Source organism: Megalobrama amblycephala, linkage group LG19 (assembly GCF_018812025.1).
Source record: "Megalobrama amblycephala isolate DHTTF-2021 linkage group LG19, ASM1881202v1, whole genome shotgun sequence".
In the NCBI taxonomy this organism is placed as follows: Eukaryota; Metazoa; Chordata; class Actinopteri; order Cypriniformes; family Xenocyprididae; genus Megalobrama; species Megalobrama amblycephala.
In genome coordinates this window covers 26,610,148-26,634,620 of record NC_063062.1, presented here as the reverse complement: position 1 = coordinate 26,634,620, position 24,473 = coordinate 26,610,148, and the positions used below count along the sequence as shown (strand labels likewise).

Below are 24,473 nucleotides of genomic sequence, written 5' to 3'. Positions count from 1 at the left end.
TCACAATTATTTAATGAATGAAGCACACAAAAATGTATGACAAAGCCCTAAAACAGACAATTAATCGAGCATCAAGCTTTTGAAAAAGACGCAAAAGTATCACAGAATTATCCCATGCAACATGTGCGGTATCTTCCAAGTGAAAAACAAACTAAAATTTATTTAATGAAATTCTTGACTTTGGCATTTGAGCTTCTCTGCACAACGTATACATTTGTGAGACACTATTAGCGCCACAGTTCACTCCGTCTTGTACATTACTTTTTGGGAAACTTTTGCTAATATATTGCCTGATACATATTCACATTTTTCTTATTCCTTGTTCTAGTTTTTTGACTTATGTCTGATATGAACCTTTTAAGGTTGTGTTTTGCTGTGCTCATAGGTGAGCTAGTACCTAAAGTCTGTCAGTATTTCCAGCAGCAGCTTAATTAGACGTTTCAGGCAACCTGATGTGATGTGTCAACGCGCTGACAAAATTCTTCAACACACCGTGTCAAAAATGTATATAAAATGTTGACTATTTGTTACCAACTTATGAAACAGTTTCATCATTAAAGAGAGGTTCATGTAGTACAACAAACACAACCAGCAAATAAGATGTCCAAACATATCTGCCAATCAGACGGTTTGCAAGACTTCCATTATCGGCCTCGATCAGATGGAAATACTAGCTGTCAGACATGAGAACCACAGACTACGAACAACTTTGTTCACGGTAACTCAACAGAAATGCATTAATTCTGGAGAGAATCACTCTTACAAGTCTTACAAACAAGCAAAGTGACATATGCATCTCAGGCGGTAATCACGGCATGTCTACAAGCTGAGGAAAGACGGAATGACAAAACCAGCTTTCTTGGTGTCGGCTTTGATGCACTAGATGCATAAAAAAGCAAAACAATGCCTGAAATAAATTGCATAAGCAAAAGCCAAACAGCCATCTAGCAGAACAAACAAATGCATCTCATTCAGATTGCATCAAACAGTGTCACTTTCAATTAGCAGCAAAGAGCATACCATTTAGTACAAATTGCTCCTTTCTGCTGAGCAAAGGAAAATGTTTCCGTTTAGCACAACACATCACGTACTAACATCTGCAGGGATTATTTAAAGATCAATGCTATATGCGTTAGCTGTATGAAGTTCAGTTACATCTGAGAATTCATCTGAATAAATGATCAATTATACAGTACTGAAAATGTTCAGATCCTGACGTGTGTTTCATAACATAATGTCAGACAGAAAGAAGTGTATCATGAAAGTTAATATGTACTTGCTCGGTCATTTGGGTCAGGTTACGTTCCACTGATAAAGCTTAAGATTTCTGGCAACAAACAACATAATTTTGTTTTCCATGACCATCTTCCACCCTCTCACTAATCCTTAGAATTAAACATGCCATTTTATTTTTTTACTCTTATGCCTTAAAAAGCTTCTATGTGAATTCTGTATTTGCATGTAAAATGAGATTCAGTGATTACTTCGCTATCTGGTTCCCAGCCTCTGCAAAATCTGCATTACATTGTGATGGATTCACAAAAGATTTCACACTGAATTTGTGGTCTTATAATATAATTTCCAAAGATGTTTTAATTTTTCTGGATTCAGTTTTAATGATTTAAATACACTTAATATATCAAAAGCTTGTCTAATCAATTGAATTCATAAATGTTTAAAGGATTAGTCCACTTTCAAATTAAAATTTCCTGATTATTTACTCACCCCCATGTCATCCAAGATGTCCATGTCCTTCTTTCTTCAGTCGAAAAGAAATTAAGGTTTTTGATGAAAACATTCCAGGATTATTCTCCTTATATTGGACTTCAGTTGACCCCAAACAGCTGAAGGTCAAAATTACAGTTTCAGTGCAGCTTTGCAAGTGCAAGTGCTCGCCTTTCAAATGCTTCCACCAGACCGCACTTCCGTATTCTTCAAAAAGCTTACACTGTATGTCCTACACCTTCCCTATTCAACTTACGGAAAAAACGGAACTGGCACCGCGTTTGTACAGCGTAACACAGTGTCCTAACCAGAGGCACCGCGACACATGATAAAAGGAATCTTTTCCACGTTAATCTGAGTTTTTGTCCTAACCAGCTGTGACGGCAACACACGAATATTCTATTTTAGAAACGGTTTCTATTTCTCTGCGACGTTGCGACTGAAACAGCAACACAAAGTATGGCAATGATAATATCAGGTCCTGTTTATGTGCTTTATTTAATGTTAAAAGCATCTAACGTGAGTTTGAATATCATTCTGTGTTCCCGGCTTTTTAGCTGTAATGAAAACCACACTGGTTAATTCACCTCAGATCTTGAAAATAAATAAATGGCCACATGAACGTTCAAACTGTCAACTCAATGCGAACAAACAAGTGTATTCTATGACAAAGATTGGTTCAGTCACTCGTATGTACTTTAAATAATGTTTAAATTGTGTAATATTTATGATTTTACTATGTACTTGCTCGTTTCATTGTGTCTGCTGCGCTCTTGCCGAGAGAGCCCGCCCACACTCTCTTCTGATTGGCTGTGGTTTTTGATTGATTTTATCGCTTCTCATTGTTGTGTCGCATCTAGTGTGGACAGTCAAATTGCCCATCGCTAGAATCTTATCGCATCGCGTCTGGTTAGGACACGTTGTAAGCTTTCTGAAGAATAAGGAAGTGCGGTCTGTTGGAAGCACTTGTTAGGTGATCATTTGTGTTTATAAAGCATATACATATTTTTTTTTTTTTTTTTAAATGACCGATCGTTTCGCTAGATAAGACCCTTATTCCTATTCTGGTATCGTTTAAAGCCCTTTGAAGCTGCACTGAAACTGTAATTTTGACCTTCAACTGTTTGGAGGCCACTGAAGTCCACTATAAGGAGAATAATGCTGGAATGTTTTCATCAAAAACCTTAATTTCTTTTCGACTGAAGAAAGAAGGACATGGACATCTTGGATGACACGGGGGTGAGTAAATTATCAGGAATTTTTTTAATTTTAAAAGTGGATTAATCCTTTAATATAACCATTTAGTAACATTTTAACAATAATAGGGCCCTATTTTTGTAAAGAAATTCTGTGTTGTCTATTAATTTTTCTGAACTGACAAGATTCTTGTGATCAAGGCCGTAACCATATCGTGAACATTGGGTAGAACAAAGTTTTTAAGGCAATAAAGAAAGAGAAATAAGAACGGTAAAAGAAGTTCTCTAATTGTAGTTGAATATGTAGTTGAATATTTCTATCATAAAGTGATTGTCAAATATTAAATGTTTAGCTACTTACATCTTACCACGCACTTCGCACTCATCTTCTGTCAACAGTAAGGCCCACCACCTTTGATTTGATTGGACATCTCTATCATTTTGACATTGACGAGCTGTTAAACATTAAGGCAGAGCAGCCTAAAAATGTAACTTTTAAAACGTTTGGTCATCCAAACAACAGAGACAATTGTGTAAAGTGCAGCAGAGCAGCATCAAGAATATAAAATATTGGAGGGACAATCTGGCCTTGTCTATGGTGGACCTCCTCAATGTCTATGGTGGTTATGGCCCTAGATTTAATACAAATGTAATACCAAAAACCATGGTAATCAAATGAATGCATGTATTTTTATTGATTTAATTAATCTTTTCAAATATAATCAAACAAAAATGTAACAATACCTTTTATATTTTTGACAAACGAAGTACTGCATAAAAGAGGTTCACTGTTTAAATTTAAACATGGACAAAAAATTGTGCGCTACTTGTCAAAAAATAATGTTTTAATAAACTGTGTTATTATTGTTGTTGTTATTAATACTTTGAGAAGTACATTCTATTGTACAACAGAAATATATTTCTGTTATAATTTTTTTTTTTTCAAGTTAAATCTAACTATTATGTTGGCAGGTTGTAGTGAAGACCTTTGAGTTTCTGTGTATCTGATGATAGTTTTATCAATATATCACAATTTAATTAATTGTACACTCTACTTTTGATTTATCTAAAATTTGGCAAATTCCAGTAAATTCCATTTTTATGACTGGATTCAGCGATTCCGTCCGTGTTTTCCGCATTGCGAAATCATAGTCAAGTCAAGTCAAGTCATCTTCATTTATATAGCACTTTTGACAATACATATTGTTTCAAAGCAGCTTCACATTGACAATAGGAAAATTCTTATCGAGCTAAAGTTGGTTTTTGATTGAATTACTTCCGTTGTATAAATTGTTAATTATTAGTTTAGGGGCTGCTTAAATAACACCTTTCCTACTGATAACCTAATAACTTTAATGCATTCTTGCCGTTCATTTATATGTTTAGTCTATAGGTTTGCGTATTTGAGTGTGTATGTGCGCAGAAGCTTGGTCTTTTTAAAAAAGTGATATTTGCAAAATTACTTGTCTGGTCCGCATAATACAGAAAAATTAGTTGTGTCCGCAGATCTATGCAAACTGGAATAATTTTGATAACGTTTTATCTATACATAGGGAAAGGAAAAGGAAATGGGCCTTCGCAGGACCCTTATTATCGACATTATCGATCAGTGACCTTGGAAAACAATAAATATCAGTCAGAAACAGCACAGCATCTGGCAAGCATTTCTTATATCACTCTTCCTGTTAATTATATGCCACATGGAATAATAGTATCAAATCTCCTTCCTCCTTATTGCTTCACTTTGATTGGGTGGACCAAGTCTTGTTGATGTCCAAAGATCAGTTGGTTGGTACAATAGCTGGGTATTGCCAACTATGCCACAATACAATACACATCACAATACAGATCAATACATCACAATCTCATAAGATCATAACTGAAACTCTGGAGTGGGTAAATCTACAGTATCTGTATCAATCAATTCACTTCACTTTGCATAGAAACAGCTCTGACTGTATTGATAAACAGCGGTTTCAGAGTGCTGTATACACTTACTTAGACATCTTGCTGCTTCATTAATTGAACTGTAAGAAACGAAACACGTGCATGCACACAGTAAATAAAAATACTGATAGAAGGCCATGAAGAAACAACGGAATACCATGAGAAAAAGAATCATAATATATCGATTTATAATTGTAGCCCTAGTTCAGGAAGTTAAGACGAGTTTCAGTTAATGGCTAGTTTGGAGTGTGAAAGAAGTTTTCAGTTCTGTATCCTCACATGGCACATGAAACTTTACTTCCATAATGTCACATATTTTGACAGGAACCAGGATATTAAAAAAAAAATGTGGCCATTATATATATACCAGAATGGAGCAGCTGGAGGAAAAGAGATTGAAAAGTAAAAGTGATTCCTAATCATTTGAACAGTTGTTTAAAAGGGAGAGCACGTAATCACATTTGATAAAATATTACAAAGATAACTTTTTACTGAACTGATAAATAATGTACAATTAACACTAGGAACATGCATCAAAATAAAAAAACAGGCCCATTTAAATAGGCCCATGGCCCAATTTAGATTTTTTATGATATGAAACCTCAAAGGATAAAACCAGAATGCAGAATGCAATAATTTACAAATCTCATAAACTCTCTTATATTTTATTTACAATAGAATATAGATAACATATCAAATGTTGAAAGTGAGACATTTTGAAATGTCATGCAAAATATTGGCTCATTTTGGATTTCATAAGATCAACACATTCCAACAAAGTTGGGACAGGTAGCAATAAGAGGCCGGAAAAGTTAAATGTACATATAAGGAACAGCTGGAGGACCAATTTGCAACTTATTAGGTCAATTGGCAACATGATTGGGTATAAAAAGAGCCTCTCAGAGTGGCAGTGTCTCTCAGAAGTCAAGATGGGCAGAGGATCACCAATTCCCCCAATGCTGCGGTGAAAAATAGTGGAGCAATATCAGAAAGGAGTTTCTCAGAGAAAAATTGCAAATAGTTTGAAGTTATCCTCATCTACAGTGCATAATATAATCCAAAGATTCAGAGAATCTGGAACAATCTCTGTGCGTAAGGGTCAAGGCCGGAAAACCATATTGGATGCCCGTGATCTTCGGGCCCTTAGACGGCACTACATCACATACAGGAATGCTACTGTAATGGAAATCACAACATGGGCTCAGGAATACTTCCAGAAAACATTGTCGGTGAACACAATCCACCGTGCCATTCGCCGTTGCTGGCTAAAACTCTATAGGTCAAAAAAGAAGCCATATCTAAATATGATCCAGAAGCGCAGGTGTTTCAAAAATCAAAATTTGACGAATCAAAATTTGAAGTTCTTTTTGGAAAACTGGGACGCCATGTCATCCGGACTAAAGAGAACAAGGAAAACCCAAGTTGTTATCAGCGCTCAGTTCAGAAGCCTGCATCTCTGATGGTATGGGGTTGCATGAGTGCGTGTGGCATGGGCAGCTTATACATCTGGAAAGGCACCATCAATGCTGAAAGGTATATCCAAGTTCTAGAACAACATATGCTCACATCCAGACGTCGTCTCTTTCGGGAAGACCTTGCATTTTCCAACATGACAATGCCAGACCACATACTGCATCAATTACAACATCATGGCTGCGTAGAAGAAGGATCTGGGTACTGAAATGGCCAGCCTGCAGTCCAGATCTTTCACCCATAGAAAACATTTGGCGCTTCATAAAGAGGAAGATGCGACAAAGAAGACCTAAGACAGTTGAGCAACTAGAAGCCTGTATTAGACAAGAATGGGACAATATTCCTATTCCTAAAACTTAAAGTCCCTGTAAAGTCATTTTAAAGTATGTGTTCTGAGTTTGTCACACCGCAGAAAAATGTGTTATTAACCACCCAGCCAAATTTAAATGATTAAAAAAATCTGCAAGTAAATGAAATAAGTTATCAAAATCTCGAAAAAATAGGCAGCGCTCTCTGCTCTCAAACGCTGGGGGCGTGTCCGCTGTCGGCGCTGAAACCACACCCACTCGCGAGAGCTGCCGTCTCAACTTACTTGTCTAATGAGTCAAACATACTGATGCATATAAAAAGAATCATTTTTAGAGGGTTGCAAATTTTAGTAGAGTTACTGTTGACTACCTACTAATTATAACATAAGCAAACTCAGCAACTTACACTCATTGGTGGGCACGAACTGCCGACTGTTGTCGAGTCGACAAATGACGGCGCCGCGAGACGGGAGGCTGAAGGCCGGGGCAGGAGAGACTCTGTCCGGCCCCATATATCATCGGTTATCGGTGGGACGGTAGGAAGGCCGAGGCGGGAGGGGGGCCGAGGTCTGTTCAGTCACATTCACCAAAAACACCGGATTATCTGTGAATCCCAGCTGTCTGATGAAAGTTTGTAAAATTATCCGGTGTAGAACGATCACTTTAGAATCCTTCATATCATCGTTTTAGGAAATTTAAATAAGGAGACCGAGCATATTGTATATTAAAACAACCATGTAATATGCATTTGCGTGACGAAGGCATAACTAGCTAAATGTGCAAAGGGCTGTATAACTGTAATGACACTCGAGATTGAGCGAGTGAACCGCTGTAGAGTTAGAGGAGGTGCCACGCTCGGTGCGTCATCGACAGTTATATAGTGTTAGGGGAGGGGCTATGCTCGGGGGTCCAAGTGCGTCATCAGACCCCCGTTTTAGCTCCGCCCAAAAAATCCTGAGCAGAGACTTGGTGAAAAACTGTTTAACGCTCTAACTTCACAATTAAGCATTACACAATTCACAGACTTTGTAATGTGTTTCAGCAATACATTTGTAACATTTATAAAGTGTTTAGAAAGAATTCTCAGAATTGACTTTACAGGGACTTTAAGCAACTTGTCTCCTCAGTCCCCAGACATTTGCAGACTGTTATAAAAAGAAGAGGGGATGCCACACAGTGGTAAACATGGCCTTGTCCCAACTTTTTTGAGATGTGTTGATGCCATGAAATTTAAAATCAACTTATTTTTCCCTTAAAATTATACATTTTCTCAGTTTAAACATTTGATATGTCATCTATGTTGTATAAAATATTGAAATTTGAAACTTCCATTGCATTCTGTTTTTATTCACAATTTGTACAGTGCCCCAACTTTTTTGGAATCGGGTTTGTAACAATGACATCATTCAAGTTTTGTACTTCTGGAACTGCTGGTAAATATGACTGGTATAATATACTGTATCACAGTATCTGTACAGAGTAACAAAAGCAAATAGTGAAAAACTGGTTTAGAAAACTGTACTGTACAGGTATGTTTATTTATCAACACTTGAGATGTTAAATGATGTATTAAGGTGATGATACACGGGGCAACTTTTTGAGCAATGTTGCCAGGCAGTGTTGCTTGGGCACTTTCCCATTGAGAATGGGCAATAAATTTTTATCTGGATACTTTAGATTGAAATTTGTTGCACATTCTCAATGGGAAAGTGCCCAAGCAACACTGCTCGGCAACATTGCTCAAAAAGTTGCCCCGTGTATCATCATCTTTAGTCAATGAAGAGTGTTTCTCTGAACAAGGACTCCAGGTCAAATCAGGCAACAGCTCTTGGGAGTGAATCTGTAAAGGTCAGAGCCGTATTCAAGCTGACATTGTTATAGAGGGAATGGCTAGTGTAACATTTTCTAACACAGTGGAAACTGTAACTTCTTTCTTAGAGCCTTGAAGAATTAGAACCTTTCACTGTGTAAATAACTCCCCACAATCCAATCTTTGTTCCGATTAATTAGCCTCTCAGCATCCTGAGTCTTACTGATACCAACTAGCACAAATACAGACACACACTTACAGTACTGTCAGTGAGGAAAGTTATCAGTGGGAGGAAAGGACAAGGCTACACAACATTGTTTACAGCGCATTTCCTGTGGCAAAGCCCCTGGAGCATTGCACTAACTCACATAAACACACACCACTCCCAGAAGAGTAGTGAAATCCAAACAGAGACCTTACTAATGCAGAGATAGAGGAAGAGAAATGCTTTCAAATTTAATGCACTGGCAGCTTGTGCTCTGCAAGAGTAGGGAAGCACAAATGTCACTTATTAATTCCACAATGTGGACTCGTTGTTTTGTATGCCTGCAATGTTGCTGCTAAAAGCTGCTTCTACATTTATAAATAACAAAAACAATTCAAAAATCAATTTTTACAATATTTATAAATGACACAATACAAGATTATAAATACCCGGAGAGAGCTATACGTTAGCATTTATCCATTAGCATTATCTCAATGGCTGTCGCTGGGCTAGCGCAGCAGCTCAAAGCAACATGTATTAAAAATGTATCTGAATTAACTGAATCTTTACCCATGTCATGAGTGCTTAGTTCCCCCCACCAGTGTTTTGTTTTTGTTTTGTTTGTTTGTTTTTTTTAAAAAAAAAGAAAGAAAGAAAAAGAAAAAAGAAAAAGCCAGCCAGCTCCAGCATTTTTTTTATCATTTTCACAAAACTTTCATGGACCTATAATATTTTGTATTACATATCATATCAATCATATTAATATATCAAAATAAAGAACAAAGCCTCTGCTATATATATATATATATATATATATATATATATATATATATATATATATATATATATATATATATATATATATATAAAGATAAAATTCAGAATGATGATCAAAACAGAAGAAGAAGATCACTTCCATCAACACCCCCAAAGCTTGCACAGCCCTATACCTCGTCCTGGGGTGACAGTTCGACATTTGATTTATGCGGTTTGATGATCCTTTTTTTTTTTTTTTTTTTACATGTGTATAAGCAATACTTCTGTCACTTGTTTCTGTTTCTTCTTCGCCTGTGTTTTGATGCAGAGATTCTGAACTCTTTCAGAAGATACGTAATAGCGCCTCCCACCATGTCACAGGGAAAACATGGATTGCCAGAAAATTCCGTCAATGGTGGGGAAAGAGATAATATAAGTGCTTTGACAAACTAAAAAACTTTACAATTCTGGTTTAAAACATTGCTTAGATTTAATGGTATATATTTTTGTAATGTAGATTTAGGCTATCTGTATCTTGATGTTTATCTTTTTTTTTAGAAAATGGCAGATCGTTTCACTAGATAAGATGCTTATACCTCATCTGGGATCATGTAGAGCCCTTTGAAGCTGCATTTAAACTGCAATTTGGACCTTCAACCTGTGGTAGCCATTAAAGTCCACTATATGGAGAAAAATCCTCGAATGTTTTCCTCAAAAATTAATTTCTTTTCGACTGAAGAAAGAAAGACATAAACATATTGGATCACATGGGGGGTGAGTAAATTATCAGGAAATTTTAATTCTGAAGTGAACTAATCCTTTAATCGCTTTCGCAGATCCGTGTCAACGGGGATCATTACAACTACGTTGTCCTCTGTACGCAAAAAACACAAAGGAAAGTCTTTTCAGTTTTTAGAACATAGTTGACAGGTAAATATACCCTACATTTGCTGATACTTGTTGTAAGCCACTTTTTGAGTTTAAAAACCCTTCAGAGTGCCTTGGTCTGTAGACCTCTTTTGTACATGCTAAAAATGATAAAAATTATTTTCTGTGGTAACCAACATTCTCACAGACTGTAAATAAAGTTTAACCAACCTAGAACACTGCTTTAACACAGGGGTAGGCAACCTACAGCAAATATCAATCATGCCTATCACATTCTTCATTCTAGTCGGCTCATGTTGTTAAGAAAATATTTGCATATTGGAATGCTCAGGTAAGAAAACGTAAAATTAGGCTTCTGTCTGTGCCAACTTGACTTCTTTGCTCACTTTCATCACTTTCACTTTTATTCTTGTGCACATTCGCTAAACTGAACAGCCAATCAGAGTGATCTCTCTCACCGACAGCCCCGACGTACAACATTCACACATATTGTGCGGTTTAGTAGGGTCACATTGGAAATCTGTTATTCAAAGTCTAATCAGATTAACCTTGAAAATAAACAAACTTCTACGATTTTGAGAAGTTTAAATGGTGACATTTTTAATACAAGTCAGATTGTACTAATTAATACAAAAAATTCTAACCTGTACAATACTTACGGGTTCGGGCTCAAGTGCACAATACTTCTTCCTAAATATTTAAGTCAGTGCTGAGGAGCGAGCAGTTACACAAACATCATTATTTTAACATGGACAGAAATCTGACCCTGTCATCCTTCTTATTCAGAGCTGAAGATCACTAATCACCTTCATAAGGCATAGGGCTTTTTGATCAGGCAGCACCTCTAACCTATTAGGGTGGTAAGTAGTCTATTCAACTGAAGCTCCCCTTAATTACCTTGACAGACTCTGCTGCAAAATTAGATGGGATTAATCATGTTTGCAGAAGGGCCGTGGTTCATTTCAAACTTCCATTGCTGGGTGAGCAACTTTGAAGTAGAAATAGATTGGCTTTGTTAACAATGCCACTCAACTAAAATGTTGTGGTATGATGGTTAGCTCATAAACTGAACAATTTTGTTTAGATTCTTATATGCACTGATTAAACACTCACAATTAGATGAAGGTCATTTGTAGATAGCATCATTTTTGATTTCATGTTGACTTTCAGTAAAAATTATGATGATAATAAAACTCTCTAAAAATGATCTGTTAGGTAACTTAGAAAGTGTGATTTGTGTGGGAACATCTCAATTAACAGACATACTTGAGCAAAAAAATATTATCTGTGGCCAATCACTCAGCGTGCAAAAAATACCCAGCATCCCATGAGGGTGAATGTGATTTCAACAAGTACAACATGTTCCTGGATCAACATCTTTGTTGATCCTGGAACAACATTCCAATCAACCAATCAGATTTGAGGGACAAGTTTACAGCTTATGTCAAGTTTAGGCTTACACCCAGGGTTAGGTGCTTCTACATCAGTGTTACTTACATATCATTTCCCTCTGATTTTAGGGATGACTTATGGGTAGAGATAGGACTAAATTTTTGGACAGGATTGTTGTTCCAGGATCAACAAAATATGTTGATCTAGGAATATGTCTTACTTGGCAAAATCACGGCGACGTCCCATGAGATAATCTAACAAGAATGTGATACTATTCCCAATGGGTGTTTTGTAGGGGTGTAACGATACGCTCAGGTCACGATACGATACGTATCTCGATACGGAGTTCACGATACGATACGTATCACGATATTTTGAACAAAATGAAACTGAAATTCAAACAAGATTTATTAAAAAAACATGAACAAATTTCAATAATTTTCCTTGTTGTACATACAAGATCACATTTCAATAAAATAAATAAATATAAAATTTTAATAAAAACCTTCTGTATTCAAATTAACAGCTGAATAGGGCTGTCTGTCACTGAAAAAAAATGTTAAATTTAACATGAACTTAGAATTATGAATAGGGGCCGTTCACATATCGCGTCTAAAAACGCGTGGAAGGCGCGGCCGCACCGCTTCTCCTTCTTTCCAAAGCGCTTGCGCTCCCGTGGCGTCGGTCGTTGCTATGCAACCATGAACTGAGCTCTCCAAGAGGATCAGGATGTTTCTGCTAAGGATAAATGATTTCTAGCCCTTGCATTAGTTTTACTACGAGATATATTGATGGAGATAAGATATAAAAACCACCATGTACAGCTATGATCAGCTGTTCGGCTGAGCTTTTGATGTTTTGTTACGGAAAGGCCATAGCTGATCGGTTGATTCTTGTCACACGACCTGCGGTGCGCTTGCGGCATTCTGAGAAGTTGAGAATTGCATGCGCGTCGCGACCGCGTTGATCCCATTATGAGCGCGCTTGCCGCGCGGCTACATTTGAAAATAATAACTGACTTGCACGCGGAAAAGACGCAATATGTGAACGGCCCCACAGAACTTAAAGCGAAGCATCGCAAGCGTCTTTTGCTTTTCTGTGAGCACAGCTGTTCCTGTGCACTGCGGTGAAAGAAAGCCACGACTTTTCTCCCGCGACCATGCAAGAGACTGACATGAGAAACGTTTAAACCTGCTTGCAAGATTCAATGTGTGCCCGAAACACTTACTGAACTAGAGAGCTGATTGAGACACACCATCTACGATAAATCGTTACACCCCTAATACTTATAGTAATTTAAAAATGTGGTAGCATTGGATCTGGACAGGAAGGATAACTCTGGGAGTTGGAAGGGGTGTGTCGCGATTCTGCCTTCTCACATCGCGATACAGGTTCGTGGACCTGCGTATCGCGATTTCGGTTTCATATCGCATATCGTTACAGCCCTAGTGTTTTGGTACGGACGGTAGTCCCTACACAACATTTAAGAGTCTTCAGTGCCAATCCCTAAAAATAGCAATCGCAATTATGACTAAATGTAACATAATGTAAATAGATTAATGTATGTTGTAATATAAGTATTATATGTTTGTGTCGGGTATTAAAATGGTACAAACACACACAAAACTAAACAGGAATGGTGTCTAGTATGCAACTTATGTCAAATCACGATCTCCTAAGTATCCACACTGTATGTATTTTATGTAAATGTCGTTCTACTACAGGTACAATAATTACTTGCATTTGCATAGACACTAAACATACAAGAATGACGTATTGACAGCATTTGAAACATAAATCATTTATCAACAACTTTATAGATGTACAAATGTTTACAAATTCTTATTTAAACTATGAATATTTAATTAATGAAATTAATTGCTTTATTCTATTGTATTTATGATCAATTGAATTATATTTTCAAATCACATTTATTAAAGGGATAGTTCACCCCAAAATTAAAATTCTGTCATCATTTACTCACCCAAGTTGTTCCAAACCTGTATAAATTTCTTTCTTCTGATCAACTTTTGAAGAATATGGGTAACCAAACATTTGATGAACTATCCCTTTAAAACACAGTTTCATTTCATTTTGGGAAATTTTCCATATTTGAGAAATTCTGCACTCATTAAAGGGATAGTTCACCCAAAAATGAAAATTTGATGTTTATCTGCTTACCCCCAGTGCATCCAAGATGTAGGTGACTTTGTTTCTTCAGTAAAACACAAATGATGATTTTTAACTCCAACCGTTGATGTCTGTCAGTCTTATAATGCGAGTGAATGGTCACACAGTTTATAAGAGTCAATAAACATGCACAGACGAATCCAAATTAAACCCTGCGGCTCATGACGACACATTGATGTCCTAAGACATGAAACAATCGGTTTATGCGAGAAACCGAACAGTATTTATATCATTTTTTACCTCTAATACACCACTATGTCCAACTGCGTTCAGCACTCGCTTGGTGATGTCTGATCGCGCTCTGACAACAGAAGTGATGTCTGGCACTCAGAGCGCGATCACGAGCCGCAGGGTTTAATTTGGATTCGTCTGTGCATGTTTATTGACTCTTATAGATTGTGTGACCATTGACTCTTATTATTTGACTGACAGACGGCAGCGGTTGGAGTTAAAAATCATCATTTGTGTTCTACTGAAGAAACAAAGTCACCTACATCTTGGATGCCCTGGGGGTAAGCAGATAAATATCAAATTTTCATTTTTGGGTGAACTATCCCTTTAACAAAATTTTAAATTTGCCACCCCAAGAGAGGTATGACATTTGTTTTACATCACTCATTGGCTCTCGTGTGCCTCATCACCTATTGCGATGTTATGATTCAGATACTGTACGAATTTAAATAAAATATACGCACCTTCACAAAGTCAATACCTAGATATAAACAGTGAGACCAGGCTGTATGCCAGTGAAGACATTTTTTAAGGGTCAGATCACGTAGATGGTAACAACTGCACATATTCACATTGTAAATTGGTTTATTTTTATAAATTCCAAAACAAACAAAAGATAATTGTTTTGTAAGCCACTGCAAAGAAGGTGGAAATATGGTACAGTAGCTCGATGAATGTAGTATATTACATTAAGAAAAAGCCACAGAAAATTACCACCCCAGATTCTAACCGACAGTCACTGTGTGCCGCCGTTAACCGCAGGATTATGTGACCTTTACAAAAACATGCACCCCACTGAAGCATTGAATGAAGTGAACAAAATTGCACTGCCGCCCAGTGACACATCAGTGTGAAAGACGCAGTATTATTCATTTGGGTTCATTTGACCGGAGAGAAGGATTTTAAAAGCGTCTTTGGATGATAAAAAGAAATGCTAGTTTTATAAGTTCCCTGCTGGGTATAAAGCAAGGTTAAAGTCACAAAATGTACAGGACAGGGAAGGATCAAAGACCTATTTGAAACAGAGCTTTTAGGACAATTAGTCCCCTGTACGATTTTGGAAATTGTATTTAGTTTTTTTAGTTTTTTTTCTGCATGGTAGTTTTATCTCTGTGCCATGCGAAGTAAGCGAAAGTGTTTTATGAGTGTCAAAAAATAATAAAAGTAACTCTGTAATTAACAGTTCAACGGAAATTTAAAAAAATGTCAAATTATTCACAAAAGAGGTTTTTAATACTGCTTCTATGCTCTTTTGGTGCAAATGAATTAAGACTTTCAAGCTTCAAAAAGGATGTAAAAGTAGTTGATGAACAGGTTGGCAGAACTCAATAAACTTAAGTAATCAATTGCACGTTTGTTTGTTGACTAAGCTAACTCATATAACTTGACTACTTAAACATCATATTAAAGGGATAGTTCACCCAAAAATGAAAATTATCCCATGATGTACTCACCCTCAAGCCATCCTAGGTGTATATGACTATCTTCTTTCAGACGAACACAATCCGAGATATATTTAAAAATATCCTTAGTCCTCCAAGGTTTATAATGGCACAATCATATCATTTGGCACAAGTCGACTTGCGCATTCTGTGTGCGGTCGTTCGCCGGAAGCTAGCTGTTTGAATATATAAAGTTTTAAATATGGATATTTTTCTTACAAAAATGCATCCCTTCACTTCAAAAGGCCTTTTTTAGCCCTCGGGAGGTGTATGGATTCATTTTGTTATGGATGGGTGCATTTTTTCTGTCTTCAGATTTTGGCCTACCATTCACAACCATTCTAAACCTTGGAGGACTAAGGATATTTAATATATCTCGGATTGTGTTTGTCTGAAAGAAGATATACACCTAGGATGGCTTGAGGGTGAGTAAATCATGGGATAATTTTCAATTTTGGGTGAACTATCCCTTTAACTCATCTATTTCACGCTTAACTGTTTGCTAGCAATTAGGCATGTGACGGTATCAAATTTTCATGTTGCGATAATTGCTGAAGCTTTTATCATGGTATACGGTATTATCACGATATTGAATTAAGTTGCAAAAAAATGTTTGTCATACTATAACAGGTTTGATAACTTTTTTTCTTGTAACAAAAAGAACTCTGAACATATAAATACAATAAAGCAATGCACAAAAAAAATATAAAAGTAAACAAATGTTTCAAACAGATTGAAGTTCGAGAGAATTACAAAGAACAATAGGTATCACTATACAATAAGGTCTCGTTAGTTAACGTAAGTAACTTTATTGTAACTTTATTTACTTTATTGTAAAGTGTGCCTGAACAATAAAGAATCAGAATATATTAAAACAATATATAGGGCATGTTGTAGTCCAGATTAAAATATAAAAATGTTTAAGTTTGAAAATAAATAGCCTTAAATCTTTAAGTATTTGGTGCTATGATGAACATGATAGTGAATACAAAAATCTGAATGGCTGTTTAAGATATTTAAATACTGCAGTAGCTGTAGCACAGCTGCTTTGTTTACAGGGGTTACTGGGGTAACCGCTGCATTTCTGCTGTTCCATCAGCTCCCTCTGCAGTCAGAAAGTGAAAGTGCATTTTCATTCAGTGCACGTGCCTCTTTGACGCAGCATACAGCAGTGTTGTGGATTTTAAACAGTTGATGGATAAAGTATTCTAAAAATGCATTCTAAAAATCTGAATAATTAGTAATAAAAAGGAATTCACGGTATTTTGAAGTGCCCATGATAACAATATCGCACATATTCATTATCGTGATATATCGTATTACCGTATACCAGCAATTGTCCACTAACAACAGTACACTTGCATATGGTAATGTATTTAGCAAAAAGAGTATCACACTTGTATATAAACAGTTCAGCAACATCCAGCATATATAACTTCAAAGATCTACAGCCCATCCTCGAATTAACCACAGGCTCTACTCTGCACAATTGTAATTTTGTTGCAAAATTACAACATAATAGAACCCCATATAAATCCCAACATAATAGAATATTAAACACAACTCTCCATATATTAATATTTATGCAAAAACACACATGTACAAAAACAGTTCATTTAAACAATTATTCTCCTTACTCAGCCTGATGCAAAGCATGCTGGAAACTAGAAATATGTTGCAACTCATTCAGTTTAAGTTCTGCTTAATATAATCATTTATTGAGTTCATGTAGCTTTTTTTTTTCTATTAAATACAATGAACTCATTTCATTTATTTAAAGCCACTTTTATGAACTTTATGAACAGACAGAAATTCAACACATTATTCTCTAAAAATGTTGATATCAATCTTAGCTGTCTTTGACACAATATTGAGAGTATGTGAGATAATTAGTCATATGGGACATATTATGATACTTTTATGGTGCTTTTGTGTATTCTTTTGAAACCTCCAGTCTTAATTAGGTAACACTTTACAATAAGGTTTCATTAGTTATTTTTTTAGTTCATGTTACCTAAAGTAGTTAACAATACTACTACAGCATCTTAGTTAATGGTAATTTCAACACTTACTAATACATTATTCAAATTTCAAATGTTTTATTTGTTAACATTAGTTAATGCACTGTGAACTAACATGAACAAACAATGAACAACAGTATTTTTACTAACTAACATTAACGGAGATTAATAAATACTGTAAACAATTTAATGCTCATTGTTAGTTCATGTTAGTTAATACATAAAAATTGAGACCTTATTGTAAAGTGTTACCCTTAATTCATTAATATTATAATAATAATAATAAAAACAAAACATAGAAATAAATACCAGCACAATATTCAGAACTGGAAAAAGAAACAAAGTCAGACAACTTGTGAATGACATGGGTGAGTAAATTATGAAAGAATGTTAATTTTTGGGTTATTTATTTCTTTAACAACATTAAACAGTTATCTATTGTCTGCTGTTATCTTTGAGCCAACGTGGCATTCACTAAAAACAAGTTATCATTTGTTTCTACATCTGAAGGTCAGCAGTGCCACATAATATTATCATTAGGTAAAAACCTCTATTACAAAAAAAGAAGCAACAGCATTTGCACAGCCTTGGAATAGAAGTCAGATAATCCAGGAACCTTGAGGGGGGCAGGGGGCATATTGTATTTACCCACAATCCTCTAGAATCACAATTCTAGCATTCCACACACAGTACATTCATGCATTTGGCCGACAAATACTAGAGACAAAGATTTCTGCCTTGATTTCTTTTCTCAGGAAAAGCATCCATCAGTAGCTATGGCTATGTTCAGACTGCAGACAAATGTGGCCCAAATCCAATTTTTTTGCTCATATGTGACTCAGATCTGTTTTTTCTCATGACATTGTGAACAGCACAAACCACATGGAATCTGATCTTTTCAATTCTGATTTGGGCCACTTCCATATGTGGTCCTAAATACAGGTCAGATGTTTTGCAATGCGACCTCAGTCTGAACAGTCAAATCAGAATTCAAATGACTTTTACGTCATAAACTCGTAAACTCGACATTCATCACAATTCTGTGCTCATGGGAGTCAGACCCAATGTTATTAAGACAGTTGTGAAAAGTAGGCAGTGGAAGGGCAATGATGTCATAACTCATAAGTATTACAGTGATAGCTCTACAAGCAAAACATGATGGCTCGTATTGTTTAAAAAACTTTTTTTCACATACTTGTCTATGTTATTTATATTGCCTGCGTATAAATTTGCTGGCTTCTGTGGCAGATCACACAATAAATAAAAGTGTAATTGCTTATTTAAATGTCCTCTGTGTTTACTTCCGTATCATAGTGAGCTGCGTGACATCTTTTTATCATTCCTTTGCGCATGTGGGTCAGTCCAGGACCATGATCTGTTCACACTGGAATCTGACATGTGGCCACATTTAAAACAACAATGTGAACAGCTACAAAAAAATCAGATCTGGGCAGTAAATCGGAATTGAGCACTAAGGCGTAATGTGTGAACATAGTCTATGTTTCCATTCACCTATTTTTTATATTTTGGGATATTGCATAAAAAAATGCGCCAAGATGCGCGTACCCTAAGAATGCACATGAAAAACTTGTGTGCTCAGTTTTTTTTTTTTTTTTTTTTAATCCAAAAAAGAAGACATGCACATCAACTACAGTGGAATCGCATTTACTGAATAAATTCCTCATGTGACTTTCAAACATACAGCCCCTTTCAAACATATAGAGATTATGTCTGAACAGGACTTTTTAAAAAAGTAACGGTGAATCGGTTCTGGCAATTTATCAGAATGAGAAGTTGTAGAACATCTTTTTCGAAGTAAGTTTCAAAACCAAATTTAGTATGTAGGGTACAACGGGGCTAAAGGGCACCCAGGGGTAAGAGGCGCGTTTTATTTTATTTTCCTCTAAACTACTAGATGGCACAAAAACTTGCCGCAGCACTTTCCAAAACATCCGCTTTTCAAGATGCATGCAGAAATTTGGCTGATCCTTGACGCGATCAAGGGCAGCAGCGCAAAGTTGATTCTGTGCTAATTTGATCTATTATTTTATGTTTTTTTTTTGTTTTTTGTTTTTTTAAATATTGTAGATTTGACAAGCAAATGACAATCACTAAATTTACTGAATATATTTTGAGACAAAGGTCTTCTTAATGATTTTCAGTTTTGTTAAAGGTGCCATCGAATGGAAAATTGAATTTACCTTGGCATAGTTAAATAACAAGAGTTCAGTACATGGAAATGACATACAGTGAGTCTCAAACACCATTGTTTCCTCCTTCTTATATAAATCTCATTTGTTTAAAAGACCTCCGAAAAACAGGTGAATCTCAACATAACACCGACTGTTATATAACAGTTGGGATCATTAATATGTATGACCCCAATATTTGGGCCGCAGCCTGTTTTGGCGCATACTTAATTATGCCCCAAAATAGGCAGTTAAAAAAATGAATTAAAAAAAATCTATGGGGTATTTTGAGCTGAAACTTCACAGACACATTCAGGGGACACCTTAGAATTATATTACATCTTGTAAAAAAAAAAATGTTCGATGGCACCTTTAAAGGTAATTAAAGCAACGGTTTTTCAGTAATGGAAGAATATGTAAAAGTATGGTATTTGGGATGAAAATCGCCCCTGCTGTTGGAGCTAAAGGCACAATAATTAACATGATAATAAACAGCTGGCTGACTTTTCCATTTTTTGACATGACATGGTTAGATTCAGATGGTAAATATCATATATTAAGTACGGTGTCCAACTTAGAGTAGGGCTGTGACAATAAATCAATGCACCGATTCGTGGATCGATTCTGAGATTTAACGAATGCATTCTCTCTCGAATCGATTCTGAGCTTAGTTTTTAACAGCAGATGGCACTCTAGGCTAGTTTTTAACTGCACACTCAAATGCTCACGAAGAAGAGCACTCATGCGTCTAAGAATGTACTTGCACCTCAGAATGTTTTTATTTGCTTTAAATTGGAAGGAAGCAGAGTATAGCTGTTTCTAAAGCATGCAGTGTTATCTTCTATTAAAATCTAAGCTCAGAATCAATTCAAGAGAGAATCGATTTATTGTCCCAGCCCTACCTTAGAGATAATCATTTATAATTAAAACATCAAATTTAAAAATATGATATTAATCATATCATTTGATAAAATAGCATGTGTGGGGTAAAAGGCCCCCTCGCAACCTCACACATTTATAAGATTTTTAAACAAAAGAAAAAACACAAAATCTGTTGCTCCATAAATTTTCAATACAAACATATATATCTGCAATCATAAACTATGGCAGTATTGCTGTGTGAAAGAGGCATTTGTCTCAACAGAGGATGTGACTGGATAAACTGGACTAAGCTGGCCAATTTCATTGCACAGCATTTCAAAAATTGGTTTAGTCATTCTGAAATGCCCAAGCCAAAGTATGTCATCAAAATAGTTGGGTTTATTTAACTCCCAGATCTGTCTCACACAATTGCATTCCCAAGTAACAGGCTTCTGCCTCTGAAAGCGAGATACAGTAACATGTCAGTGTTTATTGCATTTTGTCTGTGAACTCTATAGGTGCAAGTAATTTATGACGTATAGGGAAAAAAGTGGCTTCACCAATTAATGCAACTTTCTGTTTTACTACAGATATTTTGCACCAATTTCCCAGTAAGTGACGATTTTGTTCTCTTGAACACACATGATGGAAACGGTGCTTTATTCGCAAATAATTTATGCAATATTCCAGTTTTGCAAGTTAAATTCACAACTTTGGATGGAAATATAAAGCTAATAAACCAAAGGCCTCTAGTGACACACTACACTGGGAATCACAACAGTCTCTATGTATCTGTGACCTCGATCAGTAAACTATTTGTCATTTAGAACTTTTGATAAACCCGGAAAAGATACCATCACACAAACATGAACTGAAATAGAAATGTTGACATTTCAAAATTGATCTTCTCCTTTTCTGTCTCTCTACCCCGAATAGCAAAAAAAAAAGTCTTGTTAATTTTATGGTTATGTCACACAATAATTAATAAACTAGGCCTATCTAAATGTACATTAATTTATGATCAGATAAGCATATTCATAATGAAATAATGCTTGTTAATATGGGTGTGACGAGACAGGTATCTCACGAAACGAGACGAGACTCGAGATTGAGTTCACGAGATGAGACAAGATGGCGAAATACATGACTAGAAAAAATATTCTGCAGGTGTATTTGAAATGTTTTAACTAGTCATCTTGTAATGAATGTCATTTCAGTTCTACTTTCTGAGTATGAATTATCATATGCAGTAAAAGACAACAATACTCAAGCACTGTAAAAGGTTTTGCCACTAACTCAACTGACTGGCTTCTCTTCAGACCTTACTGTACATGATTTATGAGCTTCAACAACTTTTGACCTCCTAACTGAACTCCTTTCCACAAACTGATCATAGAAATAAAAACAGTATAAATAAAAATGGTAACACTTTACAATAAGGTCTCATTTATTAACATTAATGTATTAACCAACATCAACTAACAAAGAGCAATATATTTGCTACAGTATTTATTCATCTTTGTATATGTTAGTTAATAAAAATAGTCATTCGTCGTTAGTTCATGATAGTTCACAGTGCATTAACTAATGTTAACAAATAAAACCTTACTGTTTGTGCTTAATGGCCCGGTTTCACAGACAGGACTTAGCCTAAGCCAGGATTAGACCTCAGTTCAATTAGGAAATTTGAGTTGCTTTTATAAACATTCACTAGAAAAAAACATTACTGGTGTGCATCTTGAGAAAAAACAATGGCACTGACATATTTTAAGATATGTCAGTCCAAGTTTCTTTCAATTGAAACAGCTCAAACATGCATTTTAGTCTAGGACTAGCTTAAGCCTTGTCTGTGAAACCTGGGGAATAAGATTAGGAGAAAACTGTTATTCGTTTTTATGGTAACACTTTACATTAAGTGCAACCATAATCACACTCTCTCAATATTTAAAGTGCAAATAAGACCAATTTTTTCTTTGATACAGAGCTGAGAGATGGTTACAACTACACTGCCCAGCCTAAAATAGCTTTCATATTAAGAGATATTTGCATTCATCAGGGAGCCGCTTTCAAAATGCGGGTATTGAACGCGTTTACTTTCACTTTCGCGATCGCGCGTAGGCTACTCTGTAAATATGGAGCGGCGGCGAACGTTATCCAACTGAATTAAATGTTTTTTATTTAAATACAAAGCAAAACGACAGTGGAGGCGTAATGTAAACGTAGCGGTGGCATATTCTTTCCTAATCATCTTAACCACTCTGTCATGGCAACATCACCAGACTACTTTTCGCCTGGACGAGAAATCTCGTCACATTTTAGTCTCGCGAGATCTCGTGACGAGATCTCGTCACACCCCTACTTGTTAATGGTCACTAAAAAGGCTTGAAAGTACTTGAAACTCTTAAATTGTCAACAAGGTAGTGAAAGGATATTGTGATATTTCTCATTATATGAACTAACTATCAGATGTGCGGTTTCATTTTTATATTAAGTTCAAGGTAATAAACATTCATGAAATCTTAGGGTTAAATGTTTAACAATATGCCCAACTGGGTAACACTTTTGTAAGTAACAATGCTGCCATTTAGCTTAAAAGTAATTATTTTTGATTATGGATAAATTAATTTCCTTAAAATTTGTTTAATCAGTTATCTTTGGTAATGTTAGTTGTGTCGAACATAGTTGAGCTTGAGAAATGCTGTCAAGCACACTACAATTAGTGTGTCAAATGCAATATTATTTACTTGTCTCCCTGTCGGGCTGTAGAATTACTCCAAATGATATTACTTTGAGTGTCATAGTTTTTTTTTTTTTTTTTTTTTTGCTGTTGTTGGTAAATATTATGTTTTGGTCATTAAAAGAATTAAAATATCTGTGAATTGAATTATTGGATCCAACAGAGAAAGATCAGTGAGGTGAGGCTGAAATTAATCATTTTGTTTGATGTGTTTAAACCAAGCTACGTTTCATGCTGTGTTAATTGTTAACTGTGGTAATTTTATCACTTTTTTACAAACTCAAAAAGTATGTTTTTATTCATCACGTTGGCTATGTGTCAAAACTTAGTGAGACGCCTACATAGACAGCACTGTTGGGCATCACAAGCGCGCTTTAGTACACACCTATAGTGACCACATGCTGTCTAGGTAGACGGCATACTAGGTATTGAGTTACAGCCAAAATGAACGGTTAGAGAGATGCGGGTGTATTGAATTGAATTGATATGTTATGTACTCACTCTTGAGCGCGCAGATCAGCTGGTGTCCATCTTTAATCAGCTCTTTGATGAACTTGTTGGTAAGATCCAGCTCGATTTCGTGACATTTTATTCTCTCTCTAAAGTCCGGACTGTCTACAAAAGAGTCACTGAACTCTAAAGTCGGCAACCCCATAATCAAACCTGAAATAAAGCCTCACAAAGCAACTCAGTATTTCCTCAGACACACTGGCGGATCCGTGTCAAAATCATCATCATCATCATCATCATCCACACTCAAACGCGGGAAGAGTTGCTCTCTTGCAGAGATTCATGCGAAAGTTTCTCTTCACTTCCGCGCTCTGAACTTTCATCAAGCCAAACTTCTGGAGTCAGCCTGAGATTATGAGACTCCTGCTGGTTACATTAGATAACACCCATAGACGTGCTATTTGTAATGGCTTTCAACACAATTTCATTAAACGTAATCAAAAAAGAAAAATCTATTTTTTGTTAATGTGACATTTATTTCGCCTATTCATTCATCCATTCATTCTTAGTAAACTGTTAAAATAATTGAATAATTGTTGACAAACAAAGCAGAATCCCCAAAAAGAAATTAATCTGAAACGTAAATTTATTC

The 24,473-nt window shown here is 35.9% G+C and overlaps 1 protein-coding gene across 6 annotated transcripts in view; it reads right to left on the bottom strand.

Annotated features, from left to right (window-relative positions):
* LOC125254769 (rho GTPase-activating protein 42) overlaps positions 1 to 24,247 on the bottom strand; it is a 186,378-nt gene extending 162,131 nt beyond the window's left edge. For 2 of the 6 annotated variants that reach the window (XM_048169571.1, XM_048169572.1), the window contains exon 1: positions 23,873 to 24,247. In XM_048169571.1, coding sequence (XP_048025528.1) covers positions 23,873 to 24,026 — 154 coding nt within the window. In that variant the 5' untranslated portion in view covers positions 24,027 to 24,247. The remainder of the gene's footprint in view (positions 1 to 23,872) is intronic. The other 4 variants (XM_048169575.1, XM_048169576.1, XM_048169573.1 and 1 more) reach the window with 2 other exon arrangements.
* Between the last annotated feature and the right edge of the window lie 226 nt (positions 24,248 to 24,473).